This window comes from Oikopleura dioica, chromosome 2 (assembly GCF_907165135.1).
Source record: "Oikopleura dioica chromosome 2, OKI2018_I68_1.0, whole genome shotgun sequence".
NCBI classification, from domain to species: Eukaryota; Metazoa; Chordata; class Appendicularia; order Copelata; family Oikopleuridae; genus Oikopleura; species Oikopleura dioica.
The window spans coordinates 7,971,135-7,995,176 of NC_137292.1; the positions used below are offsets into that span (position 1 = coordinate 7,971,135).

The 24,042-nt window shown below is 41.8% G+C and overlaps 10 protein-coding genes and 1 long non-coding RNA gene across 11 annotated transcripts; 4 read left to right on the plus strand and 7 right to left on the minus strand.

The window, feature by feature from the left end:
* The first annotated feature begins 1,056 nt into the window (after nucleotides 1-1,056).
* Nucleotides 1,057-6,005, plus strand: LOC145699228 (uncharacterized). The gene is made up of 7 exons (XM_081776491.1): nucleotides 1,057-1,232; nucleotides 1,494-1,558; nucleotides 1,644-1,715; nucleotides 4,689-5,055; nucleotides 5,097-5,260; nucleotides 5,356-5,494; nucleotides 5,667-6,005. The coding sequence occupies exons 4-7, from the start codon at nucleotides 4,695-4,697 to the stop codon at nucleotides 5,858-5,860; spliced, it is 858 nt and encodes a 285-aa protein (XP_081632617.1). The 5' UTR covers nucleotides 1,057-1,232; nucleotides 1,494-1,558; nucleotides 1,644-1,715; nucleotides 4,689-4,694; the 3' UTR covers nucleotides 5,861-6,005.
* Nucleotides 6,006-6,136: 131 nt separating this feature from the next.
* LOC145699232 (uncharacterized) lies at nucleotides 6,137-7,160 on the plus strand. Its single transcript, XM_081776494.1, has 3 exons — nucleotides 6,137-6,556; nucleotides 6,604-6,687; nucleotides 6,731-7,160. The coding sequence occupies exons 1-3, from the start codon at nucleotides 6,293-6,295 to the stop codon at nucleotides 6,770-6,772; spliced, it is 390 nt and encodes a 129-aa protein (XP_081632620.1). The 5' UTR covers nucleotides 6,137-6,292; the 3' UTR covers nucleotides 6,773-7,160.
* Nucleotides 7,161-7,203: 43 nt separating this feature from the next.
* On the minus strand, nucleotides 7,204-9,715 carry LOC145699230 (general transcription factor IIF subunit 2-like). Its single transcript, XM_081776492.1, has 5 exons — nucleotides 9,493-9,715; nucleotides 9,283-9,450; nucleotides 7,496-7,741; nucleotides 7,362-7,454; nucleotides 7,204-7,316 (listed from the first exon to the last, which is right to left on the minus strand). The coding sequence occupies exons 1-5, from the start codon at nucleotides 9,709-9,711 to the stop codon at nucleotides 7,263-7,265; spliced, it is 780 nt and encodes a 259-aa protein (XP_081632618.1). The 5' UTR covers nucleotides 9,712-9,715; the 3' UTR covers nucleotides 7,204-7,262.
* Nucleotides 9,716-9,748: 33 nt separating this feature from the next.
* On the minus strand, nucleotides 9,749-12,013 carry LOC145699227 (eukaryotic translation initiation factor 2 subunit 3-like). Its single transcript, XM_081776490.1, has 9 exons — nucleotides 11,845-12,013; nucleotides 11,592-11,804; nucleotides 11,378-11,542; nucleotides 11,118-11,265; nucleotides 10,915-11,075; nucleotides 10,696-10,872; nucleotides 10,467-10,655; nucleotides 10,152-10,421; nucleotides 9,749-10,111 (listed from the first exon to the last, which is right to left on the minus strand). The coding sequence occupies exons 1-8, from the start codon at nucleotides 11,944-11,946 to the stop codon at nucleotides 10,167-10,169; spliced, it is 1,410 nt and encodes a 469-aa protein (XP_081632616.1). The 5' UTR covers nucleotides 11,947-12,013; the 3' UTR covers nucleotides 9,749-10,111; nucleotides 10,152-10,166.
* A 6-nt stretch (nucleotides 12,014-12,019) lies between these two features.
* Nucleotides 12,020-14,631, minus strand: LOC145699226 (kelch-like protein 18). Its single transcript, XM_081776489.1, has 8 exons — nucleotides 14,496-14,631; nucleotides 14,381-14,447; nucleotides 13,998-14,336; nucleotides 13,676-13,951; nucleotides 13,376-13,624; nucleotides 13,147-13,328; nucleotides 12,523-13,098; nucleotides 12,020-12,476 (listed from the first exon to the last, which is right to left on the minus strand). The coding sequence occupies exons 1-8, from the start codon at nucleotides 14,589-14,591 to the stop codon at nucleotides 12,252-12,254; spliced, it is 2,010 nt and encodes a 669-aa protein (XP_081632615.1). The 5' UTR covers nucleotides 14,592-14,631; the 3' UTR covers nucleotides 12,020-12,251.
* An 11-nt stretch (nucleotides 14,632-14,642) lies between these two features.
* LOC145699231 (proteasome subunit beta type-2-like) lies at nucleotides 14,643-15,582 on the minus strand. Its single transcript, XM_081776493.1, has 4 exons — nucleotides 15,430-15,582; nucleotides 15,227-15,387; nucleotides 15,033-15,184; nucleotides 14,643-14,986 (listed from the first exon to the last, which is right to left on the minus strand). The coding sequence occupies exons 1-4, from the start codon at nucleotides 15,566-15,568 to the stop codon at nucleotides 14,824-14,826; spliced, it is 615 nt and encodes a 204-aa protein (XP_081632619.1). The 5' UTR covers nucleotides 15,569-15,582; the 3' UTR covers nucleotides 14,643-14,823.
* Nucleotides 15,583-15,612: 30 nt separating this feature from the next.
* Nucleotides 15,613-17,598, minus strand: LOC145698024 (BTB/POZ domain-containing adapter for CUL3-mediated RhoA degradation protein 2-like). The gene is made up of 8 exons (XM_081775231.1): nucleotides 17,435-17,598; nucleotides 17,268-17,391; nucleotides 16,840-17,161; nucleotides 16,707-16,757; nucleotides 16,515-16,662; nucleotides 16,205-16,392; nucleotides 15,903-16,156; nucleotides 15,613-15,853 (listed from the first exon to the last, which is right to left on the minus strand). Exons 3-8 carry the CDS (start codon nucleotides 16,914-16,916, stop codon nucleotides 15,732-15,734), a joined length of 840 nt encoding a protein of 279 aa, XP_081631357.1. The 5' UTR covers nucleotides 16,917-17,161; nucleotides 17,268-17,391; nucleotides 17,435-17,598; the 3' UTR covers nucleotides 15,613-15,731.
* Nucleotides 17,599-17,704: 106 nt separating this feature from the next.
* LOC145698038 (uncharacterized) lies at nucleotides 17,705-18,430 on the minus strand. The gene is made up of 3 exons (XM_081775243.1): nucleotides 18,278-18,430; nucleotides 17,922-18,140; nucleotides 17,705-17,829 (listed from the first exon to the last, which is right to left on the minus strand). Exons 1-3 carry the CDS (start codon nucleotides 18,350-18,352, stop codon nucleotides 17,761-17,763), a joined length of 363 nt encoding a protein of 120 aa, XP_081631369.1. The 5' UTR covers nucleotides 18,353-18,430; the 3' UTR covers nucleotides 17,705-17,760.
* A 272-nt stretch (nucleotides 18,431-18,702) lies between these two features.
* LOC145698020 (large ribosomal subunit protein uL4-like) lies at nucleotides 18,703-19,961 on the plus strand. The gene is made up of 2 exons (XM_081775225.1): nucleotides 18,703-18,846; nucleotides 18,889-19,961. Exons 1-2 carry the CDS (start codon nucleotides 18,760-18,762, stop codon nucleotides 19,852-19,854), a joined length of 1,053 nt encoding a protein of 350 aa, XP_081631351.1. The 5' UTR covers nucleotides 18,703-18,759; the 3' UTR covers nucleotides 19,855-19,961.
* A 1,002-nt stretch (nucleotides 19,962-20,963) lies between these two features.
* LOC145698019 (lipoyl synthase, mitochondrial-like) lies at nucleotides 20,964-24,012 on the minus strand. Its single transcript, XM_081775224.1, has 7 exons — nucleotides 23,954-24,012; nucleotides 23,414-23,535; nucleotides 22,381-22,484; nucleotides 22,165-22,337; nucleotides 21,868-22,114; nucleotides 21,435-21,715; nucleotides 20,964-21,150 (listed from the first exon to the last, which is right to left on the minus strand). Exons 1-7 carry the CDS (start codon nucleotides 24,010-24,012, stop codon nucleotides 21,072-21,074), a joined length of 1,065 nt encoding a protein of 354 aa, XP_081631350.1. The 3' UTR covers nucleotides 20,964-21,071.
* LOC145699530 (uncharacterized) lies at nucleotides 22,688-23,325 on the plus strand. The gene is made up of 3 exons (XR_014134037.1): nucleotides 22,688-22,788; nucleotides 23,023-23,110; nucleotides 23,158-23,325. It is a non-coding gene; the product is annotated as an uncharacterized LOC145699530 (long non-coding RNA).
* Nucleotides 24,013-24,042: the final 30 nt, after the last annotated feature.

Here is a 24,042-nt window from a genome sequence, read left to right on the forward strand (position 1 = left end):
CTTCAGTCAAGACAGCCAGTGACAGTGGATGCGAGAGCGAACACTTCACGCCGATCGACGAATACGAAGAACTCGCCAAAGAATCTTTCATCTTCGACTTCAACGATCAAACCGAATGGCCCGTCATTTCCTGAGTTAAAATCGCCCTGTAACTATGACAGTATTATTTCCATTGCAACCGCATTTTCATGTGCTCATTTTTTTCACTGAAATTTCTTCGATTCATACAATAAATACTCAGAAATAAATGAGCTGCTTTCTTTATTTTAATAATCCAGCAATAAAATCTTGAGCAGAAGCGAGAGATAATTTGTCAAACTGCAAGGAGTTCAGAGATCCATCTCGAGTTAGTTTTTTCAGGGCAAAGGCAAGTGAGTTGTCTGAGTCTATTCCCAAGGTCCACAACTAAAGTTCAATGCCAGCAAATAGAATTCGCCAGATTCTTGTTTGTCAGAGTCTGATATCTACGGTAACTATTGCTGTCATTGAACTTGACTCGCGTACTTAGGGACTCGCTAATAATAAGGAAATTTATTAAGGAGATTAACTACCTGGTACTGACTGTCGAATTAATCGTCAATTAAAGTTATTACAAGGTATATGAACAGCTTTACTCCTTCCTTTGAATGAAAGGCTCAGATCCCGAAATCGCATGAAACTTCGATCAAGTCTGACTTGATCCGTCAGATCTGATCGCGCTCAATAAACTTGCCAATTGAGCCCTTTTTTCATCCTCGATCGGAGACTAGTTGGATTCAACGCCCACGAGGAGCGCGGACGATGCATCTACGTCATTTTTCATTCCGCTGTTTCATCGCTGTTTCATCATTTCTTCTTTCAAATTACAAATATTTTTTTTCAATACAATCGGTCCTCAAGGCCGCCCTTTGTCTTTTCGTACGTGAATGAGAGAATTTTCAAAAGTCCGAAATGAACAAATATCTGCCTTCAAAAGGTAAAAAGAAAGAAAAAGTGAGTCTGTTCGCCGGGCAGCAGCAAAGATATTTGAGCCAAGCGCATGTTTTTTTTTCAATTGCGAGGAGAGAAAAAAATAAAAATAATCGAAAAAACAAGAGAATAAGCAGTAAGGCCCACAAGAATTATCTACTGTCATTTCTAGACTTTAGGAGATTCTTAAGGCTTCGAGAATTCTAGTCCATCATCTTGGTCGTATGAAAAAATCGTCCATAAAAAAAGAGATTCTTCAGAAGCTTTCAACCCGAAACGAGAAGGTTTGTTGGATATCAGGATATGGTTAATTTCGCGATGATCAAAAACTAACGAAAATCGTTGGATAAAACCCCCTCTTTTGAGTTTTTTTACGGCTTAGTCGGAAAATGTCAGCTCGGTTCTCTCTCTCTCTCTTTCAAGATTTAGTGAAATATCAAGTGACTCCCTTTTCCGACTTCTTTTTAAAAATTGGCAGTTTTATTTTTATCAATGCTCTGTTAAATTATCCGTTTGATGGGGGAGAGAATAATGTGTTTATTTAGGGGCTGGATCGAACGTCAGAATTTATGATGCTGTCTGATACTGGGCTGGTAACTCATTTGGAGAGGTGTGTGTTTAACGATATTGACGGAGACAACAAAAAGCGTGCCCAAGAATAAATTTGTGCCCAAACAAAACTAAGACTCATTTAGAGAACAGGAAATCCAGTTCAGCGTACCAAATTATGCGAAAAAGTGAACGATGAGGCAATTTCCTGCTCCTCGGTAGGCAAAATCAACACGAAACAGTTTGAATGCTGATATGGGTGCATGCGTCAAAAACAAACAACTAATGTTCAATTATTTTTTTCCATTTACTCCAGTACTCATTTATTTACTCATCGTTTTTTGGAATGCCGAAAAATCGTTTTAGTGTGTCACATTTTTCAATAACGATGATCCAAATCGTATCTAACAAGCGATTCTGCACGTGCATGATTCAAGGAACATTGACTAACATTATGGTCCCCTCTCATCGGTTCTTTTTTTTATGAAGGTGTTTCTTCGCATAAAAGATTCACGCAAATCCGCATTGCGATATCGACTTTTTGTTGGCAGCCATGAAAAATCAAAATCGATCATTATCGGAGTCGCATTTGACTCACTGATAATTATAATTACTTATATAGTTTTTGAGGGCTTTTTTTGTGTGGCAAGAGAGCTTGAGGAATTATAATAAAACTAAGAGAAAATCGATTGGGATGATCTTCCTTAGAGATATTCTGGCTATTCGGAGGGAGTTTTCCTTGTTCAATTATCTTTGAAACGACTAGTTTTCTTTAACAATTTAGGGACTTTTAGTGGGCTATTCAAATAGTCAGATTATTCGCTTAGGGGATGTTCAATTAAACTCGAAATGATCGAAGGCCATTAACGAGAAGAAGAAGGTTCAGAACTCTTCTGACATCGTGAGAGATAAGGACTCCCAGGGGACTGTTGATGCCCTTTTCGTTCGTTTGATTTATCCTGCCAATCTTTCAGTTTGAATGAGAATGGAATGCCTGGACTAGTGCCACAGGGCGTACTCCCAAGATTAAAAGTAATCTAATGTAGATGCCTGATGTCTTATTTATAAGACAAACGAAAACGACTCTCACGCTGTAAATGTGTCCATTTATAATTCATGTTCATATCGGAGCGTATGCATCTTTATTAGGCGGATCACTAGAGCAAGAACGAGAACGGTCCTTCAATTCGATTATGCTCACGATGATTTTTGGAGTTTTCCTCCCCCGGGTAACCGAAAAAATGTTCAATAGAGAATTTTTACTTTTTTTGTGAAAAGAAAGTGGACAATAAGAATTAATTTTTTCCACAGAACTGCTCTTTTTTTGTCTTTCATCTGACAGTTGTGTTTCGTATTTTCAAAAGATTGGGAAAACAACGAGCGCTGTGGATTTGGAGCTAGATTTGGAAAATGAAAGAAAGTTAGAGCGTCAAACAAACAAGCGTAGGAATCCATCTTTTTGAGGGCACATTTGGCGCGCCCTGGGGTACTGTGCCTCGTCTCGAAAGTGAAAATAAGAGATAATGCGACAGATAGAGAGACCTGTGGCGATCCTAATCCCGGGGCGCTTTTCAGCTTGTAACTTCTGCCTTACTGATGCAGATTTCTAGAGATATGGGGGCCATTTCTAGCCCGACACCAAAAGGGGTTACAAAAGGTCAGTTCGGCCTTTCAGATCGAGACATACAGTTTTATCAGCACGATGCAGAATTCCTTGTTTGAGCTACTTCTTTAAGCCTGAGCTATTCTCCTTCCTTCAAAATTTTTCGTATTCGTCCTCGTTGAAATCAAGGAGGAAAAAGAAGTTTTCAAAGAATATTTGAACAGGAGCTTGGTGATCTTGATTCAATTATTCTTGAAATGCTCAAGTGTTGACTTTCACTTCCAGTTTTTTCGATAAATCCATGGCAATTTTCGCGAATGAATTCGTCATCAATAGTTCGATATTTGATGAAATCATTTATTTTTGATAACGGTTATTACGATTTTCTGATATTTTATGCTTCGGTTTGAAGAAACAGAGTGATAAGTAAAAGGCAATCAATCAATGAGCTGATAATAGTTTTAAAATTGATCAATTATTTTCTTCCCAAATGAACTCGTTTCGACCACTTGGTCCAATTTCAGTTCGTCGATAAAATAAAAGTGAAGGAGAACAGCTTTTTCTTGAAGAAAAATCAAGCTAGATACTTTTGGATTGCAAAAATGTGCATGAATGTCTGAGAAAAAACAGAGAAAGAGATCGCCGGAATGCCCGAAAGTTAACTAACACGTGCTCTTTTCGCCCGATACGATTTTTATCATTTTATACATTTACGCTTTGTTCACCGCCGAATCTAATTTTTAAACGTTTACATATTCGAGATAATGTTTGTGAATGATTTTATTTCTGTATGCCTGTTCTATCATAATCGCTCATTATTTTACGATGCAGGAACATTGAGAATGGGGGTTGAAAACAAGGATGACTGAAAAAGTCGATTTTCACGCTTGCGGAGGATCATGGAAAAAATCATTGCGCCAAAATCGATAGAAAATACGTCTCGTGGAAGCTGTTAAAATTCTTTTCGTCCAAGAAAGCTATATCATGAATCGGGGAACATTTGAGATAGCTGTTGCTTACGAAAGTGCTGTAAATTATTTCGGATATGGCTCGTTTCAAGTTGAGCGGCTACAATTATCTGAAATTGAGCACCGAAGTAGAACGAAACGGAGTTAGATATGGATGATCTTTACTTTTTTATGTCACAAAGAGAATACTTAGTTGAGTCTTGATCAGCAAGGAATGCTTTTAATTGATTTTAACTTCATTTCCACCAACCCGAGCATGCGCCAAATGAATCCGTGTCACAAGAACAATATTGTTTTTGAACATTCATTTAAATTTAGAGAGAACGAAAAAAATTTCATCCTCGCCTTTTGAAATCTCCTTTGTTTCATTCCCTCACTCTCAGTATTGTTTGCATCTTTATGTAAAATGATTCTAAACCCTTTTCTACATGATTTTATCATCAGAATAATTGATCTCGTATTTCCTTAAATGCAGATAGAACGTTTCGTACTTTACTAATCACTTGCTGCCTGCATGGAGCGACGTGTTTTCCGCTCGTTTATTCACAGTTCGGGAAATCGTGAAAATGCTCAGCTCATTGAATATTTATGCGAGTGTTATTAACATCGATCGGATTTAGAGAAACATGGCAGACTTGCCTAAGAGCGCTTCTGAGTGCCCAAGAACTACTCCAACCACCGTTATTACGGAGAACACAAGCCAGAATAATCCCAAGTGGGCACTGGCTGCCAACGCTTGGAAGCAAGCGCAATCAGCGACGATAACTTCTGCCCCAGTGCTTCAAGATCCGCGAAAACTCAAACGAAAATCTGTAATCACTGAAGACGATTCGGAGATCTCACAGGCGAAGAAGGCTAAATCGGAAAGTCCAAGACCCGCTAAAGCCCCAGAAGATGTGACTATCAACAACAATACAGAAGAAAACACGCATATAAAGACTCACACTCCTGATGCTGTCCATGATCCATCGACATCGATCAAATCAGGTAAATCAACCATCGAAAACAACAAAGACCAAAAATTTAAGATCCCCTCGAAGAGTCGAGAAAACTGCCCATTGCGACGGAGTCGAAGCGTCTCCATGTCTCGAATATCCCCTTCCGCTTTCGCGAACCCGACCTACGTGAGATGTTTGAAAAATTCGGCAAGGTGACCGAAGTGGAAATTATCTTCAACGATAGAGGATCAAAGGTAATTGTCGATTTATATCCACTCCTTTCGTGCTTGACCATTGATCAACAAACAACTTAACCTTGTCAAGATAATCACTTTATACTGTAATTAAGGGGTTCGGCTTTGTTTCCTACGCGGATAAAGACGATGCGGACCGCGCGAAGCGAGAGATCAATCACACCAAGATCGACGGCAGGATGATCGAGGTGAACGACGCGACCGCTCGGAACAAATCAAAACGCGGCCCAGCCGGTAAGTCCGCCAACTCGAGCATCTCAAACCGCTAGAAATCATTAAACAAAACCTTTCACACTCATTCGCACGTGTTATTAAGAGATCCGTAGAAACACTCTTTAGTAGTGCAAAAACTTGATTTTGCGCATGGTTTTCTTGTGAGCTCTGTTCTAATGAATGTTATGCATAGTTACGCAACAAGTAATGATGGGACTACCTGGCGCTGTTCCCGGTGTCTTCATGAACCCCATGATTCGCCCCCAAAGCTTGATTCGACCGGGCCTGGTCGTCCCGCACGAAGGACATCCGTTCATGCGCCACATAATTACGGGTCTAGACTCTACTGTGAATGTTTCCGAAACGAAAAGAGTGACATCCTCTTAGACTTTGATTACGTAGTCGTCGTCGAAACACCGGTTGTTTAACAACCAGACAATAACCGGTTTTGATATTTAACGACTTCATCGCATGTATTTTGGTTTCAGAAAAATACGAATTGAAAGCTTCGATGATTCATTAACTGAAACTTTAGATAGCAACTGTACTCTGGAGTATTACAGCGTTACAGTCTGTTTTAAGTTTCAGTTAATGGATAAATTACAGAAAATACGCCTAGTCTGGGACAGTCTTAATCAGCCAAAGCGTCCCAAACCAGGATTATTTTCGCTCTCGCCTCTGGCGCCACTTTCATATTAAAAAGCACCCCCCAGGCGTGCGCCTTTGATCTTTAAATGGCCCGACCGTCCCAAACCAGGCGTATTTTTGACCGTCCCAGACCAGGAATATTTTCTGTATAAAACTTCCGTAATCACGATTATGTTTGACTTTTCGCGAGCCGCACCGCACATTTTCTTACATCGAAAATCTCCGAGTCTCGACCTAAAAATAGTACAGAATAATCCAATGTTCGCTGCCAATCCTGCGGCCGCCGGAATGAGTCCGATGATGCTCATCGACCAGAACCGTATCTTGGCCCAACAGCAGCTTCAGCAACAATTGCAGCAGCAGCAGCTTGTCCAGCAGCAACAGTTGCAACTGGCTGCGCTTGGAAATCACGTCATCATGGGCAGCCCGATTATGGTGAGATTTCGGAGGTAGAATTTCTCGTAGTATATTTGTTTGCTCAGGCTCAACAAGGACTCGGCACTTCTCTCCCACCAGCTGGCTACCCCGCGCAGATGTTTCAAGGACACAAGCTTCCAGTCATACCGGTAAGAATCCATCCCAATCGAGAGTAACCAAAAGCATTCGTAGAATATTCCAACTATGACTCCGCCGGCGCAGTACAAGAAATAAAAGAAGACAGTTGCGATGAGAAGATTTCATTATTTTATCTGAGATCAGGGAAATAACCTGCCGAGGTCCTCCTGCCACCCTATGCTCAGACAAGTTCTCGTTCTTTCAGTTAACCTCTCTCTCAAGTTCAACATAAAATGTTCATTGCTAAATATTCTAATATTTGAAGCACTTATTAATTAACTGACAATCTCATTTACAAACATTGCACTTTTCTTCCCTGAATTGAGCTGCTTAGATCGAGAGATTCGATTTTCCTGCTCTTGTTCTTCAGAAAAAATAGTTGCTGTACAAAAATCACGTTCCTCCATTTTCAATTACTGTCTTACTCTTTTTCTTTCACTTTTATTAAAATACAAGTGCGAAACTCATTTTGATTCATAATTTATGAACGAAGAAAACAGTTCATAATTCATGAATATTGTAAAGTATTGCAGGAGTAGTCCTTTTATTGGAACCCAGTTTATATTTTGAAATTTGGCAGTGCTCATCAATCGTAATTCCGATATTCGGGCTTCAACTCCCACATGTTTCTTTGCGTCGCCTAGAAGATGTCGATAAGAGAGGAGGATTGAAAATTGGACATTACCCTTGAATTGTAAACAGCGATTTCTTTTAACTTTTCCTTCAAAAAGGCAGTGGGCTGCTTTGTAATATCGCACAAATCTTTGAGCGTGTAGTACTGAAAATAGGGTAAGAAACCGATTTGCAAGAAATGAAAACCTGGTGTTTCTCGAAAAGCTCCAAGAGTCTGCTGGTAAGCTGATTATCATCCATTCTGGTTCGCTTTTCGCTGCCCTTAGCTTCTTGAATTTCCTTTCTGGTGATTCCATTGACCGGTTTGATATGCTGTGGTACTTCTGTTAGTTGTACCGCGCGTTTACGCTTCATCTCGGGGCCTTGGAAGTTCAGCCGTTTTTGCTTCATGTACAGATCGCAAGACATACTGGCCGGACTGCAAACTGCGTTCTACCAATTTTGTTTAATTCACTTCGTAAAATAACTTTACTCAAGAAACAATAAGTAAAAAGATCATTTTATTGATTATAAAGTACAGAGAAAAACAGAAAAGGGACTTCTTATTTGATCCACTCTAGATCGGCTCCCGCTCTTGACACCGTTTTGAGTAATCGACCAAGCTCTGCTGTTTGTTTCAAAGCTTTCTTCTTAAATTCTTCGGCGCCATCATCAGTAAGCAAAGCCTCCAGCTCATCGAATCGTTCTTTCAAAAACTTATCACAATCAAGCATGACTTCATAAGCGATATTAACAGCTTGGTACCGGTTTCCTTCTAACCCTCGCTCATAACGCTCAAGATGTGATTTCAAAATCAAAAGCCGGAAGCTCATTCCTTCACTGTTCTGCATTTCATCGATGACAAGCTTGCTTCCGGGCTTAATAACCTTCTGGAGCGCGTCGAATTCTTCTTTCAGCCAGACATGGTTAAACTTTTCGAGCTCTTCTGCTTCGGCCATCAGCTCATTTCCAGACTTGTGCAGTCGGTTGAAAATTTCAACGATGGGCTGATGTGTTTTCTCAGTGATTTCGTTATTTGTAGAGATGATCATGTTCTTCAGTCGCTCTACTTTTTTCAGCCCTTCTGAGTATTCCATTGCTTGAGTAACTGTCGCTTCTTGCGCTTTTGAGATATTTTTTGAGATCTTCGTGAGTCGACCAAAACTGATTTGCATTGCCGTGACTTCTGCATCAAAACGCTTTAGGAAGTCAGCGAACAGTTCTGGCTCCTCTTTAACTTTCTCGAGTTGATCTGCAAGTTTCGTGAGTTCGCCGAATGAGCCATGTTTTAAGGATAGCTCGCCTACGTCATTTCCGAATCCCTTGTGCAGATCCTTGATTTTTTTAGTTATCGCTTTAAACAATAACGTTCTCTCCTCCATGTTATCACTAATGGACTTCATATTGATTTCATTTCTAGCGGCGCTTGTCCAAAAAGAATTAAGATCGGTCTCCTTGACTTGCTCGACTTCATTTTCTTTCAGGTAATTCTGATGCTGCTTCTTCTTTATATACTCTAGTAAATTGTCGAATTGATCTCTTGGTCCGCCAGTTTTAAATGCTTCCTTTAATTCGCCAAGCCACTCTTTGGATTTCTTGTTAGCCGCACCGATTCGACTGTTTTCAACCGTAAGCACTTGTCTTCCCCATTCAGGATATTCTTTGAAAATGTACGTGTGTTTTGGCCCCATTGGGATCGCATACGCATCCAATTTTTCGCGCAATATTTCATGTTCTCGTTGCAATGCAGTTAATTTCTCGTTATATCCGCTCGATGACCAAAAGTATGCGAGAAAAATACTACACAAAAGTACAGAAAAAGACTCAAGATTGAACATTTATATTTTCTCAAAAGGAAAAAATACTTCGGGAAAGGTTTAAATTGTTATGCCGGATGAAAGATGCGCTGGTAAAAAATAGCGCGCGGCACCAATCGTTGCGCGACAGTCGTTCCTGACGCGAAAAAGGAATCGTTTGGCCGCTTGGATATTTACCTGGACGATTGTGCCTTCCACGCTGCGTTCCTCTATTTCTTGCCCGTCTTCGAACTTTTTACTTCGACAGAGGATGCCGATCGTCTCTGATTTTGAAGGGGCGGATAGACGGAGCTTATGATCGATGGGAGTTCTTGTTTCTCCCTGATTTGCGAGATGCTCATTCAACTAAAATGAACATTTGAAAAAGGAAACGTGTTGCGCTTTTACCTTGAAATTAACCTCTGTGCGTCCCTTGTCCCGGCGAATTTCGATCTTGCCCACTTCCGAACTTGGCGAAGACAGCCACTTTTCGCCTAAATACTTTGGCACTTTCACTAGCCACCAGTTGAGACCCGAATTCGAAGTGTTCATCTTTAGTTGATTGGGGTCGCGCTCTCGCTTTCGCTTTTTCTGCGCTGGCTCTTGAGACCCCCCTGCATCGGACATTCTATGCGATTGCGAATTTCAACTTTGTTGCTTTATATTTAATCCGGGTTTCATTTCTTCATTGAACTTCACAGATACAGTTTGCAAAAGCGCAGGTAGCGCCTATCTTATACGGCCTCAAAGATGGATGTTTAGCAGACTTTGTATTTGGTTAGAGAATCGGTAAAAATTGTGCTAGATGCGTTAATATTACACGCAGGATGATTTACTGATTGGGACATTGAACAAGATTATTATTATTAGCCTAGAGTTTTTTTTGCCCAAATGGACAGATTCAGAAAGATAATTGATTTGGGTACCACTGAATCGTGGAAAGAGTCAGTGGTACCCAAGATCGAAGAGATACAGTACAAAATAGTGTGACAGAACAATAGATTCCCCACTCGATAGCATTCCAGTTCTAAATTATGATAAAAGAGGCTCGACAAATGAGAACTCACGTCCAAATCCCATAATTAATTATCTTCGTCCTTGACACCACCCAGTTCGCTCTTGACACCCTTCTTGATATCGCCCCAACCGATCAATCGCCAGGCTCTGTCGATACGTCTCGAAATGGCGATCTTCTCGCCTTCACTCGTGCACACGGGCTGCTGGAGCATCAGTCGAGCGCTTCTTCCTTTCACATTGATGATTCGACCTCCACAACTCAACGAACCAATGTTCAACATAAGATTTTCATTCTTTTCAAGCGGCTTGATCTTCGATTCCTTTGAAAATAAAGTATTACTAGGATAAAATTGATCCAAAAATACCTTCTTCTTGTTTTCATCGGCAGCAACACCAAGGAGACGAGGAAGTAAATGAGTTCGGATCTCAATCTGTCGGAAAACAGGAGGAAGCGTGCCAGGAGTACCAAGAATTTGACCGACCATTCGATCCGATCTACACAAGAATGGATCGCACTTCGTTCCAACGGCGATAAGACCTCCAGGAACGGCGTACTAATTGAGGTGAGTGTTTGTGTTGTAGGAAATGATTTACCTGAAGATCATTTTTGTCTGATTTCAAAGACATAATCTTCGATTTTGTTGGGAACACTTGCGAGTTGTTGGCATCGTCTCGGACAGTAACTCCAGGTCTGATTTCGATCTCCTGGCCAAGAACAAGGACACCGCGCATGAGCGAGCCTCCACATACACCTCCCTTGAGTTCGTGCACCTAAAAAGATATTTATTCTCTGTTCTGATCCAAAAAGGATACCTCAGAACCAGGGTTATTGACGTCGAATGATCGGATGACGATCATCTTAGGCTGTTCAGTGAAGTCTCTGAGAGGAAGGGGGATGTAGTTGCAAATGTAGTCGCAGAGAACGTCGATGTTATACTTCATCTGTGCAGAAATGGGGATAATTGGTGAGGTATCTAACGGGACGGATAATAAGATGAGGGAAAAGATAAACTTACCGGCTGGTGTGCCCTGGATGAATTTACGAATGTCCATGTAGTTGCTCTTAGCAGAGTTTTGATGGATCAAGTCGATCTTGTTCTGGAGAACAATGATATGTTTCAGTCCCATCAACTCGATAGCAGCCATGTGCTCTTTCGTTTGAGGCTAGAACGTTACTCAGTACTTATTTTTATCACGAAATCAGATGATATAATTATATACCTTGTGGTTTGATATAAGATTGATAAGAAATCACCGCGTTATCTCTAGGTTATACCTGCGGGCAAGGTTCATTACAAGCTACAAGCAAGATAGCAGCGTCCATGACAGCGGTACCGTTCAACATAGTCTGCATAAGAACGTCGTGACCGGGGCAATCAACAAAGGAGACGTGTCGATGCACCTTGTATGTAACCGCTTTTCCTTCAAACTCCCTCGTGATCTGAAGGTAAACTCGGCATGAAGCTAAGCTCGAGAAGAGTTTATCGTACCTCGTCTTTGTCTGATGAGCTGCTGGACATGTAAGCTTCGGGCCTTGGAACGTCCGCGCAATGGTAAATTTTAGCATTTGAGTAACCAAGTTTGATTGTAATGTTCTTTTCCAATTCCTTCTTGTATCTAATGGTCGACTGGCCGGAGATCGCCTTCACCACGGTCGACTTTCCGTGGGCTACGTGGCCAATCGTACCGATATTAATTGTGGCCTTTGAAGGATGAAAATAGACGCAACAGTTGTGGTACTACCTGTCTGGAAATAACTTCCGGAGTATCAGCAGCAAGGCTTGATAAATCTAAGTTATCTTTATCTTGCTTAGCCAAGCCATCAGCAGCAATTTCGATGGTCATTTTCTTGTAAGATGTAAGATGTTTTGCTGGCGCTAAAAACCTCAAGTCTAAATGGGATATTGAAAAAGATCTATGAAAAGAACATGTATGAATTGATATTCGGTAGTTTCTGAAGATTAAACAGCAAGAATATGCATTTATATTGTTGAAAGAGGAGCGAAATTAGGTTTGAGAGATGAAGAAAATAGGTAAACATAGATCAGTGGAGACACAATTCGGAAAGTAACAATAAATCTGTATAAAAAAGTGTATAAACCGAAAATTAAAAGGTAGAAAAGACATTGAAAGAACGTTGAACACAATTATTAGATGGAAATGGTATCGAGAATCTCAGCGCAATTATTCGGAATAGCAGCAACACCTACACCTCCCTCATGCCGGTTCATATTTCCTGAGAGGGACCACGTGCCTTCTTCTGGATCGTAAATTTCGATGGACGACAGATTGGTCATTCCATCATACCCGCCGATCGCATAGAGCTTGTTTCCAGATGATGCAACGCCGACTCTAGCTCGTCGAACATTCATCTCCTGAAAAATAAATAAAATTTAAAGTTTAAACCAAATCACTTGCTACCTGAGTCATGGGAGTCCATTGTTGAGTGGCGAAGCTGTACTGCTCGCAAGTTTGCAAGAAGCGTCCGTTATACCCGCCTACGACCCAAAGCTTGCCTTGGAAAACGAGACTTCCATGTCGGCAACGATTGTGTATCATCGGAGGAAACTCGGTCCACTTCTTTCCGTCAAAGACTTCCACAGAATTGAAGAATTGAACGACGTCGCATCCGCCAGTGACGAACATTTTACCGGCAAAGCAAACCGCTGCCGCTGCGGATCGAGATCGTTGCATCGATGGAACTTCTTCCCAAACGTCCCTAACAGGGTCGTAACATTCGCAGCTGTTGAGGCAGAGGTCGCCGTTATAGCCACCAGATACATAAAGTCGACCGTTCATCGACGAGCATGCCGGCGCGCTTCTACAGTATAACATACTAGCGACGACTTCCCATTTGTTTGTTTTAGGGTCAAATCGTTCAGCTGAGTTCAATCTCACGGCGCAATCAAAGCCACCCAGTGCGTAGAGCATTCCATTCAAAACGGCCACCCCAAGTCGTCCTCGGCAACGATTCATTTGTGGCATGTGCTTCCATTGCTAATGAATAGAAAATGAAATATGTTGAACTTAGAAACATTTGAGTACCTTTGAACTGGAGTCAAACATATCGACAATGTTGATGGACTCGTGGACAGCGTTTGACGCGAAACCGCCAAGTAAATAAATGTGATTCTGCAAGTGCGAGCAATATCTGGGGTTTAGTCGTTCACTTTCAATCAGCAGCCCATCATCGTCTGGATCGCAAACTTTCATTCGCGAGAACTCAACTATTAATGCAAAGAGTAAGTTTTACATAAAAACGCGATCGTTCTACCATTGCAATGGCGCAATATTGCATCATCTATCAAGTTACGGCATTGGATATTGCTCGAAACCAAATCGAAGATCAAGACCTCGTCGCGAATGAATTGCGGCGGCAGCAGGTGCAAGCGAACTTGGCTGAGCATCCCATGGACGAGGTTTGCCTCGCAAGATGGGTTTGCGATGAGCCAGATTTTGAACGCTGACCAGACATTCGCCTCCTGCTCGACATACAAGTCAGATGAGCCAAGAATACTCATCACTGAACAAATGCCGTATTATCAGCGGATCCATCGATCTTCTCAATTGTTACCTAATTCAGCAGGAGCGCTTGTCCAAACAGGAAGTCCAAAAAGATCGCAGAAATAGCGGTCTATGTACTGCCGAGCTCGCCGGGCCAAATCGTGGCATGACAAGCTCTCTGCGACCTGGACAACTTCGAGGACATTTTCAGTGCTCATGCGCCGCTCAATAAAGTCGCAACAGGCTGTGATTACTTGTTCGCAGCCTAGATATCCAGCAGCGACGAGGAGAGACTGTACGGTTTCGTTAGTGAGCTTTATCTCACCAATGTACGCCCATTCAATCACTATTAAAATTTATGTATCTGCACTTGAGAAAGATAAACTGCATACATGAAATGATGATTGCAGGATCTACGCCTGGAATTTCTATTGAAACTTCCGATGTCTCCGGGTTATTCCTCAGTGACATAAAAAGCCCCTGGAAGTAGGGGATTGCTGAGCAAATGACGACTTTATGCGCCCCAATTCGTAGTGGTCCCGATTTGATCACAACGTCAATCGCCTTCGACTCTTCTCGAAACTTGGCAAGTCGATTGAAGCAAGTTGGAAACAAGGAGGACTTGTGAGAAATGACCTCCTTCGACTCTGTTTTCTCGGCGTGAGGTCCCCGCAAGGGCCCGTCTGCGTCCGCCAGTTTGACATCAAGTTCAGGCCTGATAGTGGACGTGCCTAGTTATTTATTAAGCAATACAAACAACAAATTGACAACTCACCAGTTTGAATATTCAGTGAAAATTTAAACGCTCTCACAGCCGCTTTCACCGCTCCCTCCACTTGAGTCTAATAGACAACAACTTAGTTTCACTTTGTCCTGTGACAGCAATTTACCTTAGTAACATTTTGGTACTTCTGTAACGAGTCATTTTCGATAAACTGGGCAATCAGCGACTCGGTCAAGTCCCGAATGACTTCGACGTTAGACATTTTACCGCATTTCTAGCGCTTTCTTAAAGCTTTAAATCAACGAGAAGTAAGTAAAGAGTGTTTCTTTCTGTATTACATGTATCGATAAAAATTGAACGAAGCAGAACTAATGAAACGCGCTGTAAGGCCCAAAAAATAATTGCTTGAACAGTTACTTGTGAAGGAGTTGGGACTGTGCACAAAATTAAAGAGAGAAAAAGATGACGATACGCGCGCGTGTTTATTTCGTGTTCTATGCAAAGGCCTTTGCCTTGACAATTGGCAGCTCTTCGATTCCGTCCTTGGAGATGATCTTCAGGCGGAAAACTGGGAGGTTGATTGAGAAACGACGCTGTAACTCGTCGCAGCACTTTTGAAATAGGGCGATTGCTTCCTCCCGCGTTGGTGGCTTGTCCCTACAAACGTGGTTAAAAGGAATGCTTTGAAAATAGGCGGAAGTACTTGTTGTAGTGTCGGTCAAGAATGGACATGGTGAACATGGCTCCATAACCGTGAGCTCCGTATGGGCACTCAATATCAGCCGCGAGGTAATCGATTAAATGAAGCTCTGGCTTATCCTCGATATCGTCGTATCCAGCAACCAAGAGGTTCACCTGAACATCGATTTTCATTAAGAAAAAGAACGCGAATCTTACCATGTATGATTTTCGCGATCGAAGTGATGTAGCAAGCCTGTGTCGAGTGAAGCAAGCGGCTTCGTTTGGCGTCATATCGTATCCATTTCGCATTTCGTACAGCGCGATGTTCTTGGCGATGGACTCTTGGAAGAAGTTCGTGTCTCCGACTTCTCCGCACACTTGAAAGGGATTAAAAAATGCTATTCTTTCAGTGCGCTTACCAGCCATGGCAGTTTTCTTTCCGATTGGGTAGATCTTGTCGTATTCCTGCTGATAAACGATGACCGATCGTGCGGCGGTCTGATCAGCGCCGACCAAGACGAAATCTTTTCCTTTGATTCCAATTATGTACTCGGTCATTTTCCACCTCTATCTGAACGCGTAAAACGTAAATGAAAAGAGCGTTCGGTGAAATACTGTAAATGGGCAAGGTGGTGGAATTCGGTAAAGGTAAAATCTGGTGTGACACATTGAACACATCGACACAAATTGAACAAAAAACGACACGGAGTGAAGTAAAAATCTATCTATTCCCAAGCTGCTGCTGAGGATTTCCTGTTCCAGCGTGGATGCGTCGCACTCTCGGAACAAATTCCCCACTTGATACGTCCTTTTCCAACTCTTCCATCTGCGGACGCCCTTTTCCTAAATAATAAATAACAGGCTGCTCCAATTCTAGAGCTGTTTTACTCACCTTCATAAAGAAGAATATTCAAAGTTTCTTCGTAAATACGCGCTTCGGGAAACTCTACCTTCGTTTGTTTCTTTTCCGTCGCGTAGACGATGCTCGTACAGCAGATTTCTGATATCTTTCGCCCGTGGCCGTAAAAACTCCAGACGCAAATGTCTTCTCCGACGACGTCGCGGATGAACTTTATTCGATTTGTGAAATTTAGCGCCAGTTTATCAAAAAGCTCGATATTTCTAAGCATGTGATCATCGGAAGAGCTTCAAATAATCAATTAAAAAATCGGAAAATAAAAGATGAAAACGTACTTTGTGTAAGAATACTTGTTGTTGCCACGGTTGTACAGAAGCTTGACAACTGGTTTTTCTGATTGCTTGATGATCTTTTGCTCTTCAAACGGCGATGTGACAATCGGAACTTGGCAAATAGGGGTAATTTGGTCTTCCTTGGGCGGTCGGAGTTTGTTGAGACTTTCATGGCAGGCTTCAATTAACTCCTGAAGAAAATTCTCTTGTAAAAACTGCAAGCTATGATACAAAAATAGCCCCAGTTCAAAGTTCACTGATGCAAAAAAGAAGGCAATTTCTGACGATGAAAATAGTCGGATTCTGAGCGTACCTGTACGGCGAAAAAGTTAGCTTCCTTTAAAATTTGCTTGATCTCTGCTGGGTCTTGTGGAAGGACGATTTTCGAATCGCGAAGAAAATCGAGTATGTAAGCAAAATATGCCCCATTTCGATCAACAAGATGGTACCCGTCTTCGTCTCTACCAAATAAAATTGTAGATAAAGAATGATTTCTCTCCTTTACTTTTCAACTTCCATGCGGCCGGAGAACATCGAGCTCAGCATCGTCTCGCCTCAAAACATTCCAGTTCGAAAAATACTCGAAAAACTCGAAAAGCAGACGAGAAACAGAAATTGCTGATAATTTGGAACTTTTCCTGCTCAAGGTGTCTCGGGTCGTCATGTACAAATACCCACCCACATTGAGCTTGATGTAGTTATCTAACTTTGACATCTGAAGCAATGGTTGGTACTATTTAGTCGGAACGGGAATATATTTTTGTACACCGGAAGTTTGAATACAGAAAGGTTGAAGTAAAATACAGAACGGAAGGTAATTTCACGGCTCTAGAACTTAGAGGCTAGGGCCTAGCCGCTAGGCTTCTTCGATCAGCCGTAAATGTCGCTGTTCCTCGTCTCTTTTCTGCGGGATACAACTGTAAATGGCCAGAATAAGAATGCAGCATGCCAGTAGAATTGCTAGAGAAAGTTTTTAAGATATCAATATAACTCGATATAATTGTGAACAAGATAAGAGTGCAACTCAGACACTTCTTTTTAAAGCCAGATTGTTTCCTGAACTTACCTAGATCAAAAATATGATGCTCCGTTATATAAGCTCTTTCAGTAGAAATGAGTGGTTTGAGTCCCAGTTCCGTGACATTTTTGCCTTTCTGTTCTGCCCATATAAAGTCAATGTTCTGCAGCTCCTGAAGCAACATTTTAACCCATCAATCGGAGCAATGAATTAACCTCTTTCCCGACGATGTAAAAGCCGCCACAAAGAAGAACGACCAAGAAAATGAAAAGATTGAGCGCGCAGCAGACTAGCGGAGGATTTCCTTTCAGACAGTCCTTTTGCGTTGTGTTACACATTTAACGATTTCTGTTTTTTGTCTGAACATCCGAAATTACATAACAACGCGAATATATTAAAAGTTAATATATTTTGATTGATATGTAATGAAAAGGCTCGCAAATGCAATTTCACAGGGAGAAAAAGGGAGATGGAAGATGGGCAAATGCTTCAATGTCACATTTTATTGCAGATGCACATTTTTCAATGAGACAGAGCAGGATTAAGAGTTGGAGTTGGGGCCCTTCTTCTTTCCGAAGGATGGGACGACGTTGACGAATCGTCGGTTGTACTAGAATTCATCGATAAGTAATGATTTTTTTGATTTAGGAGAATTGGAAGTTTCAGGTTGTTATCTAAATTTTTTCAAAATGTAATTTTTACCTGCATTCGTCGCTTAGCTCGTCCAGTCTTGGCCTTCTTCTTCTCCTGAGCGTCGACCTTGGGGGTCTGGCCCTTGACCTTACCAGCTCGGGCAAGGGAACCGTGGACCTTACCACCAAGCATTCGTGGGACTTCCTCGACCTGGAAGCCTTCGGTCAAACCGAACTCCTCGAGGGAGAATCCTGGCTGGATGACTCGGCCATTGACGACGGCGTAGGTCTACGATCAATTAGTAAAATAAATATTTTCTTTGGTATTTAAAATATTTTGAAATTTGAAAAGAAAATTGATTTGAATCATTTCATTCGTTTATTATAATATAAAACATTAATTTATATGAACAAAACTGTACGTACCTCCTCGTTGAAGAGAGAAAGGACCTCGTCGGTGTTCTCAGCGTTGAAGCTCTTGCCTTGGAAGGAGAAATGCATTTTTTTCGGAGCCGAATTAGATCTGAAAACCAAAGTTACATCAACTTTTCTCTTTGTCAAGTGCTCATCAAAAATAACAGAAATCGAAACAACAGTCGGAGGAAGAGAGAATCTCTCTCGGAGGAAGATTCTTTCCAGAGGCGAGAAAATTTTCGAGACTGACGCATCACGCGCGCAGATGCCCGCTCCGCCAATCAAATCGGGCGATTTCTCAGGCAAGGGCGATTGGACGCGCTTTCTGTAAAAATGACACATTTCAGAGATTTTAATTGAAATTTTCTTACTACGCGAGAGAATAAATGCTACAGAAGATTCTATTCGATTCATTTTTACTCCTTAAAATTTTTATGCCGAGAAAATAAGAACTTCGTCATTAAAAATTTCTTTGATTTTAGATTGAAACGGACATGGCTGCTGCAAGACCTGTAGTTTCTGTGTACGGTGCTGACGGATCCGCCACCGCCGAGCAGATCAACCTCCCAGCCGTCTTCAAGGTAGAAAATCATTGAAAAATCCATTTTTAAATTCCTCCTCAGGCTCCAATTCGAACTGACGTTGTCCAGTTCGTCCACTCGAACATTGCCAAGAACGCTCGTCAGCCATACGCTGTCTCTGCCACCGCTGGCGAACAGACTTCCGCCGAGTCCTGGGGTACCGGTCGAGCCGTTGCTCGTATTCCCCGAGTCCGTGGTGGTGGTACTTCTCGATCTGGCGCCGCTGCCTTTGGAAACATGTGCCGAGGCGGTCGAATGTTCAACCCCAACAAGACCTGGCGCAACTGGCACAGACGAGTCAACGTCACCCAGCGACGATTTGCCACCGTCTCTGCCATCGCCGCCACTGGCATTCCCTCCCTCGCCATGGCCAAGGGCCACGTCGTCTCCCGCGTCCCTGAGTTCCCCCTTGTCATCGACAGCGCCGCCGAGGCTTTGAAGAAGACTAAGGCCGCCGTCAGCGTACTCCGGGCCGTTGGCGCCATCGACGACGTCAACCGAGTCAAGGAAACCCGACGATTCCGAGCCGGTCGAGGAAAGATGCGAAACCGACGACGCGTCCAGAAGCGAGGCCCTCTTGTTGTTTACCAGAACGACGATGGTATCGTCCAGGCTATGCGAAACATCCCCGGCGTCACCCTCCTCCCCGTCGATCAGCTCAACCTCCTTAAACTCGCCCCCGGTGGACATGTCGGTAGATTCACCATCTACACCGCCAACGCTTTCAAAGCACTCGACACTGTCTACTCCTCCGCGAACAAGAAGGGCTTCTCGATGCCTCGACCGATCCTGGCGAACGCCGACCTTCAGCGAATCCTCCAAGCCGACGAAATCAAGGCCGCCCTCAAGCCTCGACGATCGGCGACGAAGCGAAGCACGGTGAAGAAGAACCCTCTCAAGAACATCAAGACGATGCTCAAGCTCAACCCTTACGCCGCCGTTCAGAAGCGAGCTGCCTTCAACAAGGCGGCTAAGAACGCTGCTGAAAAGGCCGCCAAGGCTAAGTAAGAAAGAATCTTCCAGTCTTTCCTTGAGAAACTCTCTTTTCTGTTTTACGCACATTTACTTTCTTCATGCGCAATAAAAAAACGGAGTCTAAAAATCCGGATGATAAATCTCCTTATCGATTATTCTTCAGCTTGACTAAAGAATATCGTACAGTAACAACGCAGTTATTACCGTTTTCATTCAATGAAGGGCATAAGCAGGGCAGTGCAGGTATTGTCTCAGAATAAATTCGAATTGACCAATAACTGTCAATAATTAAAATGGACAGGTTGTTGCACGATAGTCCTTTTATACTATCAGCCGCTTTGGTAATGTTGCATCAGTATGAGAACAAGAAATAGGCTTATTGCTACCTTTTCTACTCTTTTGATAGCCATTTATGTTGCTTTTGCGATATGCCAGGGGTTGAAGTCGCTAAGATTTAATGGCTCAATAATTTTAACTCATCCCTATTTAGTCGTAGTAAAGCTAGAGAAACTGCAGCATGAAAAAGAAGAGCAGCATTACCTCCAACATTTGTCAGGACCTGCATTGGAAGATTATAAGATGAATGGAGAGTAAGTCGATTCGCCTTGATTTTCGCTTATGCTGGTAAGATATTTAGGTACGGATATGACATCATTGATCCTTGCCCCTCTTCTGATCGAGCTCGGCATGGCGATTATGGGACTGTGCCAGTATTTGGATAACACCAACTGCGAGGAAATGGATAAATGCAACAAAATGAAACACACGCGATTCATATAACAACGATCCAGTTTAATCTTGTGAATAAAAACCAATTTCAAAACGATCTATTTTTAATCATCTCTAAAGTGCCATTTCACAAGGTCAACTCATTTTCAGCTTCGATTCTCGTTTTACCCCAACTTTGTTGCAATTAAGAAAGCATGACTTCGGTCAGAAAAGATAACTATTCTAGCACTTGGAAGTACTAAGTACTCTGCCGCAACTGTGATTGACATCTCCCGATAAAGAAAACTGCCAGCAAGAAGGATAGCATTCGGTCGCTTTAGAGATCAGTATAATATTATTAATATTAAATATCTTTATGTGTCCTGTTTTTTGTTGGCAAAAAGTTGAGGAGATGGCCTCTTAATTCTCCGAACTTGACCTTTGAATGAGTGAATTCAGTTTATTTTTTAATACAATAAATATCTTTGAATATCTTTTACAATTAATAGGTACAAGGACGGTAGATGTTTTTTGTCTGTTCTTCACACGGATACATTGTGTTGTTGTTTGCGCCTTTCGACGAATGTTTTGAGAAAGAATTCACCTGCTTTGTATGATGATCTGAATAATTCAATAAAACGTCCGTAGCTTGGCCAAGTGGCTTGTTCAGTAAAATTGAAGTGCAAAAGGATAACATCAGGGGAAGATTTCATCAGTATTTCATTTTCTGTAGAAGGAAAACAAACAAGCTCTCTTCAAAATTACGTTGATTTCAAAATATCCACCCCTGGATAATATGCTTTACGCGAAAAAGACTGAATTTTTCCGACTTGAATAACATGAAAAGTACACACTTGGGGTCTGACCGAACAAACTTCGGGTCAGAGTAATTGATCACAATTTACCTGACTAAAGGCCCGGAGGGAACATATGCAAATCCAAGTTCAAGTCCTATTTTCTCCCACATGGCGAATTTATCCGGATGAACATATTCCTCTACTTTCATGTGCCTCTTAGTCGGCTGCATGTACTGTCCGAACGTAATACAATCGACACCAATTGATCGCAAGTCCTTCATCGTTTGGAGAATTTCTTCATCTGTTTCGCCCATACCGAGCATAAGAGAAGTCTTTGTAACTAGGCCAGGAGGTCCACGCTTTTTGGCTTCTTCTAGCGTCAGAAGAGACTTAAGAAAGGAAACGGCTAGAAGTTGGAACAAAGGGCGCTTGATACATAATTAAAGTTGATGCCTTTAGTTTTCTTCAAACTAAGGGCCTGAATAAAACTTGTTGATTGTTTCGTGGCGAGCTTCCGCCTCTAATATCTCATTTGCTCTACCTGTTCATATCCAGCTCGCGGGTCTCTGACGAACTTCTGAAGTCTTTTGACAGTTTCAACATTGTGAGCGTAAACATCGAGTCCCGAATTTGCTGTGACATCGACACAATCCAAGTCACCCCTCCAATCTGGAAGAAGACATTCTACTAACAGATCGGGGTTCTCTTTTTTGACTTGTTTCACCACTTCTGCAAAATGGCTGGCCCCACCATCGGGAATATCGTCTCGATCTACGGACGTTATGACGCTAGAAATTTTGGTTTATCACTTGTTTTATCCGCTTAGCTCAAAGCTTACATGTAACCAATGTCCCAAGATTTTATTCTCTGAGCTGTTTCAATGGGTTCGTTGGGATTAAGCGGACCGGGATTACGGGAAGTTTTGACAGAGCAAAAACGGCAACCTCTAGTACAAGTGTCTCCCATGACCATTATTGTGGCTGTTGCTGAACCTTCTCCACCTCCCCAACACTAGAATACGGATTAGACGAATGCTACGTCAGTTTCCTTTCACCTCGCCAATATTTGGGCATCTAGCTTCCTCGCAAACGGTGGCAAGTCCTGAGCTTCTAAGACCTTGCTTGATCTTCTGGAATGATTTTCCCTTCGGTATATCGACTAAAAACTATATCAAAATCAAATACATGTAGCTTCATCTGAAAGCTAATCGTCATCATCCGCGACGGGAACCGAGATAAGTAGTAGAACATGTTTATTCGAAAATAAATTAGAATCATCACGCGCTTTAGTGCCGAAAAGCGTTTCCAATCCCCCTCCCTGGCGCTGTTGCTCACTCTCTCCGAAAAACCTGTAAAAAGACTGAATATTCATCACGCCAGAGTCCATATAAAGACCTACTGGTAAGCTTTTTTTACTAAACTTCAGTTCGTTCATTCTTTCATTTTAGAGCAATTTGGAAGAGGTAAAGCGAAAATAAAAGAAGCAGCCCAATCTACTCTATTTAATCGAGAATAGCACGATAGCAAATACAGTTCAGAACATTCGTTCTTTTATTTATTTATATAAAGGCGTGTTTCGATCGTTCCATTATGATCTGGAATTGATCCTAACATTTCAAAAAATTAATAAACAAAGAGAGAACTCTTCCAGCCAACTAAGGGATTCACTTTCGAGCACTTTTAAAATCCATGTTTAGAGTGATGACGAATCTACGAAAAATCGTTTCTTTGGTGACAGTTTTCCTGGCCAGTGCTACTTTCGGCTTTTCACAAGATTTCTGCAATGTACGTATTCGATGCATAGATCAGCGAACTAACCAAAAATTATACAGAAAAAGACCTGTGATATGTGTCGCCGAGCAATTACGTACGCACAGTTGGACCAGAACCCATTGGACGACAAGTTAGCTGGAAGTATCATGCAGTGCATAGGCCTGTGGCAAATTCGAGATTGCTGTTTTTCAATTTGAATATATTTAAATTTGCTGGAATAAACTATCAAAAAAAAAGTTGCGTTTCTCAGAAAAAAACATCGCAAAAATGAAATCAACGAAGACTACTCCGATGAGAGATTTTAAATATCACTACCTTTTAACCAAGGAGGCAGTCGTAGACGCTTGTCCCCAGCCTCACGTTTGAGTTTGCCCTGGTAGTCTCGAAATGTTTTTTCTTCCACTTGTCCAGTGACGAAGTCCTCAAGTCCTGGCCCGCTAAATTAAATGCATTAGCAGGTATTGATTGGCACTTTCTTTTCGAAAATAATCACAGATTTGTAGCAATAATAGGGAGCTTACATAATGCACGAATTATCGTCGCGAATAAGGGGATTATTGTCGTATTTTGAGAGTTCAAAATCCGAGGAAAAATTAATATTAGGGGTTGAAATAAAGATTCATATTTTCGGACAGACTCCTCTCCTAGAGTTAACATAGTGGCCCGTTATTTATTAATCTTAGATTAATTTTAGGACAGAATCTCATAAATGAGCAAAGGGTGTCACTATGTAAACTTTCCGACAACATTCTCAAAATGGTTGTCGATATGATACCATTTATCAGTGAGCAATTATGAGGATGAACTTATTCTTATGCCTTCACTCATGCAAAATATTAATCGTTTTATTCTTACTTGAACTGAGACGACGTTCTGACGAGTGCTCGAACACGAACAACCTGATTTCGAAGCATTCTAATTAGGTGATCTTTTAAAAGAGCTTA

What these genes read in the sequence shown, in the direction of transcription:
- LOC145698024 (XM_081775231.1), bottom strand. Translation starts at nt 16,916, where the DNA reads ATGTCAAAGTTAGATAACTACATCAAGCTCAATGTGGGTGGGTATTTG. An exon ending in CTAACTTTTTCGCCGTACAG is followed by an intron (nt 16,393 to 16,514) that starts GTACGCTCAGAA and finishes AATTTTCTTCAG; the next exon opens with GAGTTAATTGAAGCCTGCCA. An exon ending in GAATATTCTTCTTTATGAAG is followed by an intron (nt 15,854 to 15,902) that starts GTGAGTAAAACA and finishes TTTATTATTTAG; the next exon opens with GAAAAGGGCGTCCGCAGATG.
- LOC145698019 (XM_081775224.1), bottom strand. Translation starts at nt 24,012, where the DNA reads ATGCTTCGAAATCAGGTTGTTCGTGTTCGAGCACTCGTCAGAACGTCG. An exon ending in TCTTGGGACATTGGTTACAT is followed by an intron (nt 22,115 to 22,164) that starts GTAAGCTTTGAG and finishes CAAAATTTCTAG; the next exon opens with CGTCATAACGTCCGTAGATC. An exon ending in CCCTCCGGGCCTTTAGTCAG is followed by an intron (nt 21,151 to 21,434) that starts GTAAATTGTGAT and finishes TGAATTATTCAG; the next exon opens with ATCATCATACAAAGCAGGTG.
- LOC145699226 (XM_081776489.1), bottom strand. Translation starts at nt 14,591, where the DNA reads ATGTCTAACGTCGAAGTCATTCGGGACTTGACCGAGTCGCTGATTGCC. An exon ending in TCCTGCAATCATCATTTCAT is followed by an intron (nt 13,952 to 13,997) that starts GTATGCAGTTTA and finishes AAATTTTAATAG; the next exon opens with TGATTGAATGGGCGTACATT. An exon ending in AATGGACTCCCATGACTCAG is followed by an intron (nt 12,477 to 12,522) that starts GTAGCAAGTGAT and finishes TTTATTTTTCAG; the next exon opens with GAGATGAATGTTCGACGAGC.
- LOC145699227 (XM_081776490.1), bottom strand. Translation starts at nt 11,946, where the DNA reads ATGACCATCGAAATTGCTGCTGATGGCTTGGCTAAGCAAGATAAAGAT. An exon ending in GCTCATCAGACAAAGACGAG is followed by an intron (nt 11,543 to 11,591) that starts GTACGATAAACT and finishes GTTTACCTTCAG; the next exon opens with ATCACGAGGGAGTTTGAAGG. An exon ending in TCAATAACCCTGGTTCTGAG is followed by an intron (nt 10,873 to 10,914) that starts GTATCCTTTTTG and finishes ATATCTTTTTAG; the next exon opens with GTGCACGAACTCAAGGGAGG.
- LOC145699231 (XM_081776493.1), bottom strand. Translation starts at nt 15,568, where the DNA reads ATGACCGAGTACATAATTGGAATCAAAGGAAAAGATTTCGTCTTGGTC. An exon ending in GATCGCGAAAATCATACATG is followed by an intron (nt 15,185 to 15,226) that starts GTAAGATTCGCG and finishes ATCGATGTTCAG; the next exon opens with GTGAACCTCTTGGTTGCTGG. An exon ending in CTTGACCGACACTACAACAA is followed by an intron (nt 14,987 to 15,032) that starts GTACTTCCGCCT and finishes CCACGTTTGTAG; the next exon opens with GGACAAGCCACCAACGCGGG.
- LOC145698038 (XM_081775243.1), bottom strand. Translation starts at nt 18,352, where the DNA reads ATGCATTTCTCCTTCCAAGGCAAGAGCTTCAACGCTGAGAACACCGAC. An exon ending in TTTCTCTCTTCAACGAGGAG is followed by an intron (nt 18,141 to 18,277) that starts GTACGTACAGTT and finishes AATTGATCGTAG; the next exon opens with ACCTACGCCGTCGTCAATGG. An exon ending in GAGCTAAGCGACGAATGCAG is followed by an intron (nt 17,830 to 17,921) that starts GTAAAAATTACA and finishes GATGAATTCTAG; the next exon opens with TACAACCGACGATTCGTCAA.
- LOC145699232 (XM_081776494.1), top strand. Translation starts at nt 6,293, where the DNA reads ATGTTTGACTTTTCGCGAGCCGCACCGCACATTTTCTTACATCGAAAA. An exon ending in TCATGGGCAGCCCGATTATG is followed by an intron (nt 6,557 to 6,603) that starts GTGAGATTTCGG and finishes TTGTTTGCTCAG; the next exon opens with GCTCAACAAGGACTCGGCAC. An exon ending in ACAAGCTTCCAGTCATACCG is followed by an intron (nt 6,688 to 6,730) that starts GTAAGAATCCAT and finishes AAGCATTCGTAG; the next exon opens with AATATTCCAACTATGACTCC.
- LOC145698020 (XM_081775225.1), top strand. Translation starts at nt 18,760, where the DNA reads ATGGCTGCTGCAAGACCTGTAGTTTCTGTGTACGGTGCTGACGGATCC. An exon ending in ACCTCCCAGCCGTCTTCAAG is followed by an intron (nt 18,847 to 18,888) that starts GTAGAAAATCAT and finishes ATTCCTCCTCAG; the next exon opens with GCTCCAATTCGAACTGACGT.
- LOC145699228 (XM_081776491.1), top strand. Translation starts at nt 4,695, where the DNA reads ATGGCAGACTTGCCTAAGAGCGCTTCTGAGTGCCCAAGAACTACTCCA. An exon ending in ATCGACATCGATCAAATCAG is followed by an intron (nt 5,056 to 5,096) that starts GTAAATCAACCA and finishes CAAAAATTTAAG; the next exon opens with ATCCCCTCGAAGAGTCGAGA. An exon ending in ATCAAAACGCGGCCCAGCCG is followed by an intron (nt 5,495 to 5,666) that starts GTAAGTCCGCCA and finishes TGTTATGCATAG; the next exon opens with TTACGCAACAAGTAATGATG.
- LOC145699230 (XM_081776492.1), bottom strand. Translation starts at nt 9,711, where the DNA reads ATGTCCGATGCAGGGGGGTCTCAAGAGCCAGCGCAGAAAAAGCGAAAG. An exon ending in AGCTTTTCGAGAAACACCAG is followed by an intron (nt 7,455 to 7,495) that starts GTTTTCATTTCT and finishes CCCTATTTTCAG; the next exon opens with TACTACACGCTCAAAGATTT. An exon ending in TCGCTGTTTACAATTCAAGG is followed by an intron (nt 7,317 to 7,361) that starts GTAATGTCCAAT and finishes GACATCTTCTAG; the next exon opens with GCGACGCAAAGAAACATGTG.